Raw genomic sequence first — 14,125 nt, 5'->3', positions numbered from 1 at the left:
TGCCACCCTCCTGGGAAGAGCTGAGTAGAGCCCCAAACGAGAGGTCACCCCGCAGCTACGGAGCAGAGGCCAGAGGGGGTTGCAGTGGCGTGCCCGCGGGCTCTGCCGGCAGCCAGCTGTGCCAGAGAGGACCAAGCTTCAGGCCCAGAGGCCAGAGGCCTGAGGGCATCCCACCCCCCGGAAGGAGCCCAGCCGGGCCACAGGCGCCCGGCCCCGCCAATCGGCCACCAGGAGTGAGCCGGTACATGCATGAGCGCCCAGCCCCAGACGACAAGGACCACCAACACACCAACGTCTGAGGGCATCAGCCACCGGCAGGGAGTGTGGTGAGGGGAGATAGGCCTCCGTACTTTAGAGGGCCTGAGATGTACCCAGAGAGGTTGAGTCTAAGACCCAACCTGACATATAGACACAGACAAACAGGCACACGCGGACACAGACGTGCATTCCCACCCCCATATGCACAACCAAATACTCGGCACTCACCCAACGTGTAGACAGACACAAATAGACACTGCACAGACAGTCGCACTCCCCAAACATACTCTATATCCCAGGTCCAGGTACCCCCGCCCCCAGAGGGGCAAGCCGCACCTAGACCCAGGAGATGTAACCCTTCTCTCTGGGGTGGAGGCAAGCGGACCACCTCCTTATCTGCAGTAGCAGGGAGGCCCCGCATCCCAGACCCCAGTCCGACGGCCAGCACCTCCTCCCAGCCCCCCAGCCCTGACGGCTAACAGAAAATGTATGCATGTTTAAAATCTCTCTAAATCACTTACTCATGTTTTCGGAAAGAAATGCTGAAGTGTTATATATGCTTGCTGTTGGCATTTCCTGAGTCAATAGACTATAAACTATGTGTTATATAATCCAGTATAAACTGAACATACCTCTTCTGGATTGTATTTAGCCAACACACCATCTCCATGGAACTCCTGCAGCACATCCTTCAGCTTCTTGGTTGAGTCTATGAGAAAACATTCAGACATGCTTTATTTGTGTTATGTTTTATATATGACTGATATCTACATAATTCGGTTATATTATATAGTTCAAAGTACTTTGCATTTTCTGGTTTTTAATTTATAAAAACAAATGTGGGTTCATGGAGTTACCCTATCTGCAGTAGGTGTCATTTGTTCTGTACCCATGCAGGTGTGGATGCACCTGTAAGTGCTATAGAGGCATGCACGTCATGCACTCAGTATTGCTGATTTAACTTGGATGCAGCATTTTGATGCCTACAGGGAGACACGCCTCCATATGTGAGTCAGACCTGTGAAGATGTATCCTGCTCTACCAACTGTAAAGGTCAGACCATGAATGAAACCTGACTTAATATCTTTTAGATCTTATTCAGGGCTTCATAAAATATATCATCCACATTTAGTACAACTACAAACCAGCCATGGCCTTTAACAGGACATGTAAACAGGCATGGCAGACATTTGTAAAAGTACCTCAAGTTCAAATACAGGGCAGGAGTTGAAATGTGGTTTGCGCATCTGAGTGCTACAACACCAACCGGGGATAACAACTAGATAAAACAGAATTGTGAACACATGTAAAGGTCACAATAATATACTAAACCAAATACAATACCAAATAACTATTTTCAGCAGGGAAGAGATGGACCATTAATGAAATATGCAGGCTGCTTGCAAAGGGAATTAGTACTTAGATAAAGGAAAATGCATCAGGTTAATTCCCCTAAGATGTAAAAAATGTGGTAAATTACGAGTTCTGGGAAAAATTATTCACTTGAAATAAAATAATACACAAACATAATACACTTAACTTGTATAAGGTACTACTTCTAAGGCAGACAGAAGAATAAAATAACCCTAAATAATTTTCTTCTTTTTTTTTTTTGGTAGATACATCTTTAGCATTTTTAAAAAATATTTCTCATTTATGATGTAAGCGCTATATTTTGTCGTGACATGGAAAAATAAATCCTGAACACTCAGTTTATAGTTGTAGCAAATTAACAGCTAGAAAACTACAAGTGTGAATATTTTATATACAGTATGATCTAATTTTATTATTAGAGGTAGAGTGTACAGGATTTAAATATACCAAAACCTTTGTATTCCTTCTAGTCCATATGAACAGCTGGTGTATTTGTATAGCCAAATTACTGTATCTTTCAAGTTAAGGGAAAACTAAGCAAATATTTACTGCTCATTACTTATTAATAACCAATCTCTATACACCCACTGGCTGAGATGCAGATGTTTGTCTAGCATTGATGATTGAGGCGGTGCCTCGGTGTGGTTGTTGCTCGGACCTCAGCTGCAGCTGGGATTTCATCCTTCTGCTGCTCTTTATCTGCTGGATAATTTTAATTCTACTACCAATTCAACCTGCAGCATTTCTGTGACAGATGTGCCACTGCTACTGCATGCAGGTATTGTTACATCCAGTGCAGACTAATGTGTGACAGTCAGACTCAGCATAGGCAGTTGGGGGACAAGGTGGGTGAATGTAGTAAATGTGAATATGAATACAGTATATCTGCTCTAGTTATCTCTCTAAAAGCAGTCGTACACACACAGCTGAAGGTGTGCCCACTTTAACTGTGGTCACAGTCACTTGTAGCATATATTACATGATAATACAACTCTTTCCAATATGGGTAAATATTAAATGTAAACATTATGTAAAGTTAAAAATCTGAATTGAACCACACAAAAATGATATAACTATTGTCATTTCCCTGAAAGAGACAAAATGCCGAAGACTGCTGTGACTAAAAACACAGAAAACAGACTGAAATCACCACAGTGGCTCATTATTTTCACTCTCTGTTTAAGCACTCAGCACTGGACAAAAATAACTTCATCAGGCAGAGATTTGCTGTGATAATTACTGCATGCTACAGAGAGTTTATGAGCCCTACTGCTGAATCAATTTGCTGCACCACAGATACCAGGTTCTAATGTTAGTGAAGTTAATTTTCTCACATTCCTCTCTAAGCATAAGTTGGTGTGTGCACATTACAAATTACATTAAGAAGCTTGTTTAAGTTTGTGCTTGACGTATGGTATCTTTCTGCTCTCTTTATACAAATGAAAAAGGCCTGTGAGGGATATTTTTTATGTTGATAAGTAATTACTGTTTAATTACTGTTTTTCATCGTCACCAACAGATAAATATGCACTGGCCATTGGTCAAGATGGCTTACTGAAATTCAAACTGAGTATCAGAATGGTGACTAGAGATGATTTTGTGCACAGCATGATTGTTGGCATCAGGTGGTGGATCTGAGTGTTTTAGAAACTGCTGATCTGCTGGGAGTTTTCAACACAACCATCCCTATGGTTTACAATAAAGAGCCCAAAAAGAAGAACTTATCCAGTAAATAGCAGCCCTCTGTGCAAAAATGCTTTGTTGATGTCAGAAGTCAGAGGAGAATCAGCAGACTGCTTCGAGCTTATAGCAAGGCAATCCTTACTCAAAAAACCACTCGTTACAACCAAGGAATGCAGAAAACCATCTCTAGATGCACAACATATCAAAAAACTGAAGCAGGTCACAGCAGCAGAGGACCACACTGGGTGCCACTTCTGTTAGCTAAAAACATGAAGCTGCGGTTATAATTCACATGGGATTCACATAATTCACTTTTTGTCTTGATTTCTGTTGCAGCACTGGAATGGTAGGGTTACAAATGGGTGCAAACAACAAGACAGTGTGAATGGTACCAGTGGTTACTGGTGGTAGTGATGTAATAATGTGGTTGTGTAATAATAATGTAAAAACACTTTGTGCCCCTTAGTACTAGTGGAGCATCAACTAACACCACAGGCCACCTGAGTATTGGCGCTGACCATTTCTATGTTGCAAAGTGAAAATCTGGTTTCTGGAACCTGACAGTGAGTTCACTACATTGTCAGCAGATCTTAATCTACTAGAGCAGCTCAGGGTGTGCTAAAACAGGAGATTTACATCAAGGATTTGCAGCAATAGTGTGGTGTTATCATGCCGATATGCACCAATGTCTGAGGAATGTTTCCAGCACCTTGTTGAATCTGTACCATGAATAATTAGAACAGTTCTCAAGGTAAAATAGGCTCCAATCCAGTTCCAACAGGGCATAACTGAAGTGTCCAGTGAACATATGTTTGTCTGCTTGTGTGTTTGAGCTGAAGAAATGTTTCTAGAACTAACATCCCAACCTGCTATGAGGTAAATCGAGCAGCCCGGGAAGCTGAGGTTATGTTGCTGTTTATGAAACTGAACAGCATGCCCCACACTGTAAAAAAAAAAAAAACCTAATCTAAAAGTATTTTACTGTGTATTTTACAGTTTTGTACTGTTCTTCTAGAATATCATTAAATTTACATCAATAGACTGTGATTTCACATTTCAAATGTAAATTAACGTAAGATCACTGTAATGTAATAAAACATAATTTTATTGTTTTTTTAAATGTATCTGTCTGTACATATGCATATTTAGATTGTTAAAATACATTCACAAATGTATCATGATTTCACAAATATTTGTCCGTTATTTGAAAGATTGAACTGTTAAATTCAAATGTAATGCTATGGAAAAATATATAAAATGATTCTTATAAACTTTTTTTTACATCAAATAATTATTATTATTATTGCTATTTAGGGCGATCGTGGCTCAAGAGTTGGCAGTTTGCCTTGTAATCAGAAGGTTGCCGGTTCGAGCCCCGGCTCGGACACTCTCGGCCGTTGTGTCCTTGGGCAAGACACTTCACCTACTGGTGATGGCCAGAGGGGAATTATAAAGTGGAATTGTAAAGCGCTTTGAGGATCTCAAAAAGCACGATATGAATGTAATCCATTATTATTTAAACCAACTGTTAACTGTATATTTCTGTACATTTAAGTATTATTATTCATATTGCCACATTCATTGACCTTGTTTATAGGTAATTTCATTGTTTAATCACATTAAATTGTTCCTAATTTAATGTTTAAAAGCACTTGAAAAAGGCAAAATCCCATGTAAAGTTAGGGCAACAAATTGTATTTTCATTACTGGAAATAACCGTATTTTTATGAGTAAGTTATTTTCTGTTATTTTACGGTATTATTTTGGCACCCCAGCTGCCGGAATATTACTGTTTTTTTAAGATGTTTTTTTCTAACAGTGCAGATTTATAATCATCTGATCTGTTGAGAGGTTAGCCTTGCAGTTAAGGAAGGGAAATAAAGCAAATAAGAATAAACCTGTATAAAAAGAATTTGACTGAAAAAAAAAACATATTTCAGAGAATCAGACCTTAAATAGATGTAGTCTGCTGTAGAGCCACCAGTTACAAGAGCTTGGACCTTATTTACCACACTGTAGATTCTGAAGAAAAGACATGTCCAAAAATCTATGTGTTATTGCTAATAATAGCAGGTATTCTGTCTCGATTTGCATTTGCATTTGAGCTCTCTTCCCCTCTCGACAGCAATTTGTCACCTCCTGCACTAATAGCTTTGGATCTTTGATTTTCTCAGGACGCATTTTACCAATACAGACTAGAAATAAACAACCCACACTGAACTGACTGTGTGTCATCATTATTGACCATCTTTATGAGCACACCAACTATGCAAAACCATTACCGAGCAGAGTGATTATGTATCCACTGCCTGTTACATTCAGCAGGCACAGCTGAATTACAGTGTGTTTTCTCTATCAGGATAATGACTTAACCATTCTGTGCCACACAATAATGAGGAACAACAGAACAGAAATGTAATGTTTTTGAGGCTCATAAACACTCTGAGGATTTTTTTTTACCTTCTTTGGTAAATAATTGCCCTTCTGTTAAACAGCTCACTGCCACATAACTTGCATTAGTAAATCTATTGTATGGATAGAAGCTCTTAATTGTTGTGAGCCAGATCTTAGGTGCCTGCCTCAGCACACGGCCATTAAATCGTTATGAAAGTGTGAACTCCTCACTTTAATGAGAATGAAGGGTGAGATGCAGTACAAGGGAGATAAAAGTAGAGATTAAAAAGGAAGGCGAGGGGATGTGATGTCCATTGTTATAGCTCAGATAAAGGGATATTTTAATAACCTGTAGCTGCAGAGGGCACAAAGAATCGCCCCAAGCTCATTGAAACATAATTATCCAGAAATTGTCTTCCACACACACACATCCACGTGCATGTGCCTCCACACACGTGTAGATAATTGCCCATTATGACCACTATGTGTCTTTTTTTTTTATTATACTTCTTCCCTTCTCCCCTTTCTTCTATTTTGAATGATTCAAAACCCAAAATATTTGCAAAACACGTAAAAACCCCACCATAATGCACTATGTGCCAAAAAGAAGAGGAACGTTTCACAGAATAAAGAACAATGTTGTTTTAAACCAAGTGAGAAGCTGGTACAAGAGCTCAAGAGATGGAAAGCATTAATTATTAAGATTCAAACTAAGAGCAAATGAAATAAAAAATTGTTTCAAATGACTAAAAGATGTCTTGTTTGGGACTGAAAATAACTGACATATGAAACATCTACTGTGACGTTACACAAGGACACTACAAAAACACCACTTAGGTTGTAGAAACACTGAATACGTAACAACTATTCTTCTCCACAGCTAGTTCCATAATTTGTCTCACTTTAAACGATTTACTGTGACTGGTGTTCGTATCTCCAGCGTCTGTCCAAAACTATGTGTGGGTGGTGCATGGTGTCCTGCAGTCAGCATGCCAGGTATCATCATATTTTCCATTCCTGGTACCATTTCAAATGATGAAATGTGTCAACATGTTGGAGCGTAACATAAACTCCAGGCATCCAGAGCGCAGCCTGGTGAGCAGGGAAGCCAACTGTTGGGCTGCAAATGAATCAATCATAGCTTGCCACAAAGATTAAACGCTTCAGCAGCTTCAGTTTTCTACATCAGCAAGACAAGTTAGAGCAGGCAATTACAATGTCAAGATTATATAATTAGAACAACTGATGTTAACCACAGCGACTCTAACTGCACTGCAGTTTACATTAACAGACACACTGTTGTTGTTACCCTGGTGGTTTGATGCTACTGGAGAGAATATGTGTTTGTGCGTAGTGCACGGGAACGTCTGGGTTTTGCTTCCATTTATGAGGATTACGGAAGGCATGATGCTGAAATCCTGCCAGCTTTCCAAGAACTTCCAGTGACGAAGTGAAAACTTGCCTCAACTCAAAACTTTGGAGAAAATTAAATAAACAAAGCAGTGACACGAGTTAATGAGGAGATACTTAAACATATTTGTTTTGCTTTTGTAGCAGAGAGTTCGAGCAGAATACGTCATCTATTTCCTTTTTTGTGGAGGGATCAGTCAAAGATATGTTTATCCTAACAGCTTTAATGTTTCAGCCTGTTAGCAAACAGGATAGCCATTTTTTGTTGTTGCAGAGATTAAATTCTTGTCTTTTTTATATAAGGAAAACTATGTCGACCTGTTGCCAATTAGAAACTAACTAAGAGTGACTTAAATTCATTACAAAACACATTTACTTGAATATGAAAGGCATGTAGAGTAAATTATTATTAGAACCTTATTTCTAAACAACAAAAGTGATATTCCTCAAGAACAGGTTTCCTTCTCTCTTTTTTTGTTTTTTATCTTTATAGGCCTCAACCACTCAGGGAACAAAACATTCATTGCCAGACTAAGCTTTGCTTTCAATTCCAGCCTGCCATGTCATAAATAATAGGAGGGCAACATGGGTGACACAAAGACCTGATGTTATAACAGCTGACATGTAACCTGTAGATGCTGATTTGAGTCCTTGTTCAGTTGGTGGGTTCTCCTCTCTCAGGATTGTTTTATTTATTTTATTTATTTTTTTAATTTTCTTGTTGTTATGATGCTCATTCACTGCCAGGGTAGTACACAAGTAAAAATATCCTTTTATAAAAAGAATAAAATGCACAACACACATCTACTGGAAAAGTAAATGCAGTCACACAGTCGTAGGCTCTGTCTCAGTGCCATGCAGCCTGTGAGAAAAGAAGCACTAATGGAAAAGTCTCCTATGGATTTAGCAGAAGCAAAATACTCATTTTACAAACTGCAGAAAAAAGAAAAAAAAACATGATGTGATGATCTACCCTTATGTTAAAGTGCGTGGGTTAACTAAGGGACAAGAGCACCTCTGTGCGTTAACTGATTGCATTTAAAGGCTGTGCAATAGGAGACTTTGGAGGTGGGCTGTAATCTGTCTTTCCAATCAGAAGTGTTTTCTGTGCTTTTTTTCAATTGGCTGAAAACAACTTTCTCAACTTTTAATTGGCTGTGCAGGAAGATGTTTTGGGTGGGATTAGCTTAACCCTGTCCATAACTAAAACTGGCCTAGTGAGTGATCGGGCTTTTCTCAGTTTCAGTGCTCTCCCCATGATACACCCTGAGGTAAACGAAACGTGGCAGTAACAGCATGCTGATTCCAAATATAGAGTGCAGGCTTTTCAATTTAAAACGATTCTGGTTCACTACGATAAACATGGTGGTAAAAACAAAACTGGGAGGTGCATGCATTTCATGAAACTGTAATTTTGCATGCATATCCATTTTGTCTGTAAGGAAAAACATTTCTAAGCATAAAGTGCAGAATGAGGCCCAGTCTTATTGTATAGATCCCAGTAAGAGAACAATATTCTCCAGAATGCTGGGATGAGAAATTACAGGAAATGTCCGTGTATACTTACCGGCTCAGTTACATATCTAATCCCAAGTATCTCTTTTATTTAAAAAAAATCTGCTGATGAAAAGTCAATTACAGTCTTCTGCTTCTTCACAATAAATGTTTTCTCTCATCTGCTCAAAGATCAAGGTCAGCATTAAGCTTCAATCAAAACAATGAAACATTTTCATATTCCTATCCTCCTCTGATTATACATGATGTATCTACAGAGAAGCATGTTTCATGCTGACCTGAACAGAGAAGTGTTTTCATGGCAACTGTAGATCTCGGTATCACACAGAGGAGTCACCGTGCATGACTTCAACATTTCAACTATTTATTGTTTGGATCAGAACATCAAGAAACTTGTTGATTTAACTTCTGTCTGAATGTAGGCTGAAAACACAGTTGAACACAAACTAGTTTAAAAGATGGATCTGTGTATATAACTTAAACCTGTAGGTGATCTACAGTTCATCAAGATGTCACCAAATAGATTTTCACCTTAAATCCTGCACTCAGAATGTAGACAAAACTTTATACCTTCAACATAAAAAATTAATAAGGAGTAGTATGATGTAAACAAATCTTCTTGCTAAAGAAAAACAGAAGAAAAGGTGAGAGGGAATAATAATGACTGTTTGGTGACACAATGTTTGTGAGACTGCACGTAAGTCCATCTCCTTTGCCTATCCCTTAGTTTAATTCTCATAACCGTCTCTGGTTAGACAAAGAACTAAATAAACCAGACACAAACCAGACAATGAATCTGGCTTTAAGCATTCCCAAGAAAGCATATTGGTGTATTTCTACTACAAAACATGGAAAAAGTACACAGTAGATATCAAGTTACCAACATTTGATCAAGAGACTGAAGTTCCAGTCTCCTACCTTTAGGTTAAATCATCACAAATACTTTGTAATAATTGACTCTCAAGCTACCTGACTGTGATTATGAAAAGAAAAAAAATAATGAAACAAAATTCATCCTTTCAGAAGAATCTAAGCAAATTTTCCGAGGTTACCATGGTTCTGAGGTCTGGTCATAGACTGTCGTGTCGTGACACATTAAGGCTGAGCATTTTTGCTGTTGAAATTGGATGTGATGAGTAAAAGGTTGATCTGACTGACAAACAGAGGGACTCTGTATGTTTTTCTTCCTTTTTGGCTCTAACTGGGATTTACAAAGTTCATGTTGTATTTATTAACACATGCAACTAATGACTGAGCTTAGAATTACTGAGGCATCGAGGATGACAAACCGTCATTGTCCTATAGACTTCCATATGACCAAGCTTCCTGCTGGCCATTAGAAAGATTCCAGGTTAAGGCACAGGTTTGTCTTTTCAGACCTTGAAGCTGTATTCCTGTGCTGTGGTCAATCCTGTGTGCAGTTTTGAGTTCTCCCTGTTCCTTGTATTCTAAATACATGCATGTTGATTGGTGACTCTAAATTGGCCACTTATGTAAGGCAGTTAAAGTGTTTGCGCTGTGAAAGTACTTTGAATGGTCAGTAAGACTAGAAGACGCCAGTTGCAAGTCCAACTTTTGTATACAATATACATTTTAGGCTGCAGTTTAAGGACACAGATATCAACCAGACTGTGTAATGTCACCTCTTATTGTCCCTGAAGAAAAAGCACAGCTTCCTTAACACAGTCAGATGCAAACTGAGAGTACCTCCTCTACTCACACTGAGTGTATTCCTGTAGCAAGGCGAATTCAGCTGGGGTCAGTGTGACCCATTTGTCCTGGCTGCTCATTGTGTTCAGGCCACGTCTCTATATCCACCGTGCATTCCCCGTGCAGCAACACACAGCAGGGAGTCTCACACTGGAACACAACAAGACATCAAAATCAGCCCGATTCACCCCCACAGACATCTTTTCTTTACATAATGTCAGTACAAAAAGCAAAGCTGGTAAGACACAACAGCTTTGTTGCTGAATAAGACACAATAGGATTACATATAGTCTCTAATTAGCTGGAGAAAGCAAACATTTGCTGGCACATTTTAAAGCAATAAAGGAATAGATATATTATTTTTCCTCTGATAATCAGAGCACATTTTTTTCTTCCTGCATGTTCCTCATTCTGCAGCTGCCATCTCAACTAAAATGTCCCTCTTCCTCTGCTAGATCTTGGTGTTTCAAGCATTGAGATTCGTGTTTGTTAGCCAGAGCAGGATGAATAATTTAAAGTTTAAGACATGTTGGTACAAAATACACTATCATTAAAAAATTAGATCTTTTTATACATAGAAACAAGTCCCAACACTAAAAAGCAAACAGGTGATATCTAGTCCCATGTATTCACAATTCAAATTTATGAAAATTAAAAACTATCAACCCAGGAAGTGTAATATTTGTGTTATACATAATGTCACAACTCAAATATTGCAGTATATTCCTGCCTATCATTGCTTTGGTGGTTTTGGACCTTGCACTTGGAATATGCATTTCAATAAAGAGATTACAAAAAACAAAGCCAGTTATAAAAATACATAATTCGACCATGGGTGTGATGTATGTGCAGCACTGCAAGAAAATAAGCCCTGAATCTAAAGTCAGTTCATCTGTTTTGCTTAAATGGTTACATCACGAAATCTCTGCAACAAGTGGAGGGATCCTTGTATTTTTTTAAAAAATCCTAATTTGGACATTAAAAGATTAGAGATCCGCCTTGGTGCTGCTTCAAAATATCATCCTGAGCAGTTGCTATGAAGACAACGTGATCAAGTTCAGGCTAAATGGGTTTTTGTAGGCAGGTACTTGCATTTTTGAGCAGAGTCCAACATCCAGGGTTTCACTGGAGGTAAATTAAGTGGCGTCAATGTTTGTGCTTCACCAGTACTTTTGTCTGCATTATAACAGCTTTTAAAGCATGATGTCAAACAAAACGTGTCAGAGTCTGCGGCTGATGTAAAGCATTGTGCTGCACTTAGCAAAGGCAAAACACAGAACATCAATCACATGTAAAACAAAGGTGTGCAAACATTAATTTCAGGTTTGACAGGAGAGTATTAAGAACGTGGTTCAGAAGGATTAGATATCATATCAGAGAATGGATAACATGCCTCGCTGATTTTTGCCCTTTAATTAAAGCAAATACTGAATTGCCACGCTGAATTATCCGTTCAATGCAAACACATCTCTGAAGTAGTACCAATTCAGCCAACATCACAGCTCTGCTGTTCAGATCCACATGACCTTGCTTTCCCTTTTGTTTCTGTAGGTGTCACTCAGGCATCTGTGTGGGTGTGTGTATGTGCGCATGTGTTTCACATTGCCTGTGAAGCATTTGACCCAATAACTGGGAACTGAAAATCTGGATCAACAAGTGTTCATTCATGTGGAGAATAACTGTGTGTGTGTGTTTGTACGCTTGTGTATATTTAATATACAATAATGTGCTTGGTATGAGGTATGAATTTGTGTACTTTAGTTTGAAATCATATCTAAGATCATGGAAGCGTGTATGTGTGTGTGTGTGTGTGTGTAAATACGCATGTGAATGAATGTTCAGAAAGCTTGTGCCACAGTTACTCTGAAGAGGTGATAGGCTACATCAAGCCTATATACTTAATTGAGTGTCTTTATTATTATATACACTATATAGCAAAGATAAAGCAACAGAATATGAAGCCACCGGTGCTGCTGCCTTAACACACTGCGTGCGTGGGAATCAGCCTCCCTCACATAAACTTTGATCTGCCTCTGGAGCTTAAACTAGAAACGCTCTGCACTGTCTTTCTTAATGTTTGGACAGGCAGCAAAAAAAAGAAAAGAAAAGGAGCTGATGGGAAATCTTGTTGTTTATATCAGATCTCCACTGAGTCTAATTCCAGCACAGAGAATACAATCTCAAATATAGTACTGGTGTGTGCAGTACGTTCCTGCTTCGCACTGCACTGTAATCATCCTCCTTTTCGGCGTTGCCTGACTGCAGTGCATCCCCACAAAAACACTCAGCTGGCATCCTCTGAACAAAACCCAGCTCTGCAAATGTTATCAGATAAGCTTCATTGTCCGTTAGTAGTGCAGTGAGGAGATAACATGTAGAACCATGTGTTACACACCACTTGGAGAAGATCTTAGCTCAGATACCACTAATGCTTTGACACAGAGAATCAGTAGGTAGTGGCCACTGCGACATGCAACACAGGGAATCAGATGAGAATTCAACATGCCTCGCTCACCTGCTGCAGATCTGGAGTTAATCACCAAGACAGATGAAGGAGGAGTCCTTTTGGGCAGGCGTTTTCAGATGCAGCTCCTCACTCACATTCCTGCCGTGCCCTCCTCTTGATCTTCTCTTAGCTGCAAGGCAAGGTGGGTGTTGTGCAATTAGATGGAGTGGAAGAGTGTGTATCTGTGTAAGAAAAAGAGGAAGGAAGGAGCAGCAGCAGCCCTCTCTGCTTCCTGTCAGTGTATGAGTATGTGGATGGGTTAGTGTTTGTTTTTCTCTGAGGCAGAGTCTGGTCAGAGCAGCATCACAGGGGATGTGGGGTGGTGAGAGAGAGAGAGAGAGAGAGAGAGGATGAGGGAGAGTAAAATCATCCAGCGCTGCTCTGCCTGCAATGATCAGTTTCCATACTCCCGCTCGCTCACGTCACATCCCTCCATCCCTCCCCTCTACTGCTCTGTTATTCACCTTCCCCTCCCTCCCCTGAAAACCCGGAGGTCCTATGCTCTCTCGCTTTCGCTCTGTCTTTCTCATTTCCCTCTCTACTACTCCCCAATTCTCTCCTCCTTTCAAGCTATCTTCACTCTGGTCACTGTGTCATGCATCAGCCGACCACATTAGCATTCCAAACGGCAGGCAGTAAGTGCAGCAACCTGTAGGATGTTCTCTCCAGAGGGCTGAAAAAAGGTGGGAAAACTAGAAAGATGAAGACAGAGATGTGAGAGAGGGTGAAGGGTGAAGCACAAGTTGAGAATGAAAGATGAGAAAGGGTGACAAATAGAGTGGAAATAGAAAATGACAGAGATGATGCACAGGAGGTGGAGGAGGTGGTGGAGGAGGAGGGCACGCTTTTTGTGAGCAATTTTTTCCATTCTCTTCTCCCATTTTTGCACAGAGGACACACAAACATAACATCAAACAGATATGAAAGCTCGTTTTCAGTACCCATCAAAAGAGTATAGTCAATAATGAGAATATTTGTGATTTTTAGAATAGCTTGTTAAATGTAGCTAACCTATAAATATATGGACCTAACACTGGTGGTTATAAATCCATTTGTAGTTACTAATTTGAAGCTATAGACACACAAAACAGTTACGAGACGCTTCAACCACAGTGTAATTTTAATATATGTATAGAAAAAAACAGTATAGGTTATGTTGATTTGCAACAGTAAGCACAGCTACAATATTAACAACAATACCAAAAACAACATGAGATAAGGTACATTATGAGCATCAGATGTCTAACTGACTAGTGGCTCAGAAACCCATCATGT

The 14,125-nt window shown here is 39.5% G+C and overlaps 1 protein-coding gene across 1 annotated transcript in view; it reads right to left on the bottom strand.

Moving 5' to 3' along the window:
- dgkb (diacylglycerol kinase, beta) overlaps positions 1–13,271 on the bottom strand; it is an 85,740-nt gene extending 72,469 nt beyond the window's left edge. The window contains exons 1-3 of the mRNA XM_084944160.1: positions 12,860–13,271; positions 10,355–10,494; positions 891–967 (exon numbers count right to left, since the gene is read on the bottom strand). Of these exons, the coding sequence (XP_084800286.1) occupies positions 891–967; positions 10,355–10,424 (147 nt within the window). The 5' untranslated portion in view covers positions 10,425–10,494; positions 12,860–13,271. The remainder of the gene's footprint in view (positions 1–890; positions 968–10,354; positions 10,495–12,859) is intronic.
- Between the last annotated feature and the right edge of the window lie 854 nt (positions 13,272–14,125).

Source organism: Perissodus microlepis, chromosome 11 (assembly GCF_051167445.1).
Source record: "Perissodus microlepis isolate ML-2025 ecotype Zambia chromosome 11, ASM5116744v1, whole genome shotgun sequence".
In the NCBI taxonomy this organism is placed as follows: Eukaryota; Metazoa; Chordata; class Actinopteri; order Cichliformes; family Cichlidae; genus Perissodus; species Perissodus microlepis.
Note: the sequence above shows the minus strand (reverse complement) of the source record. Positions and strands in the feature narration are given on the sequence as shown.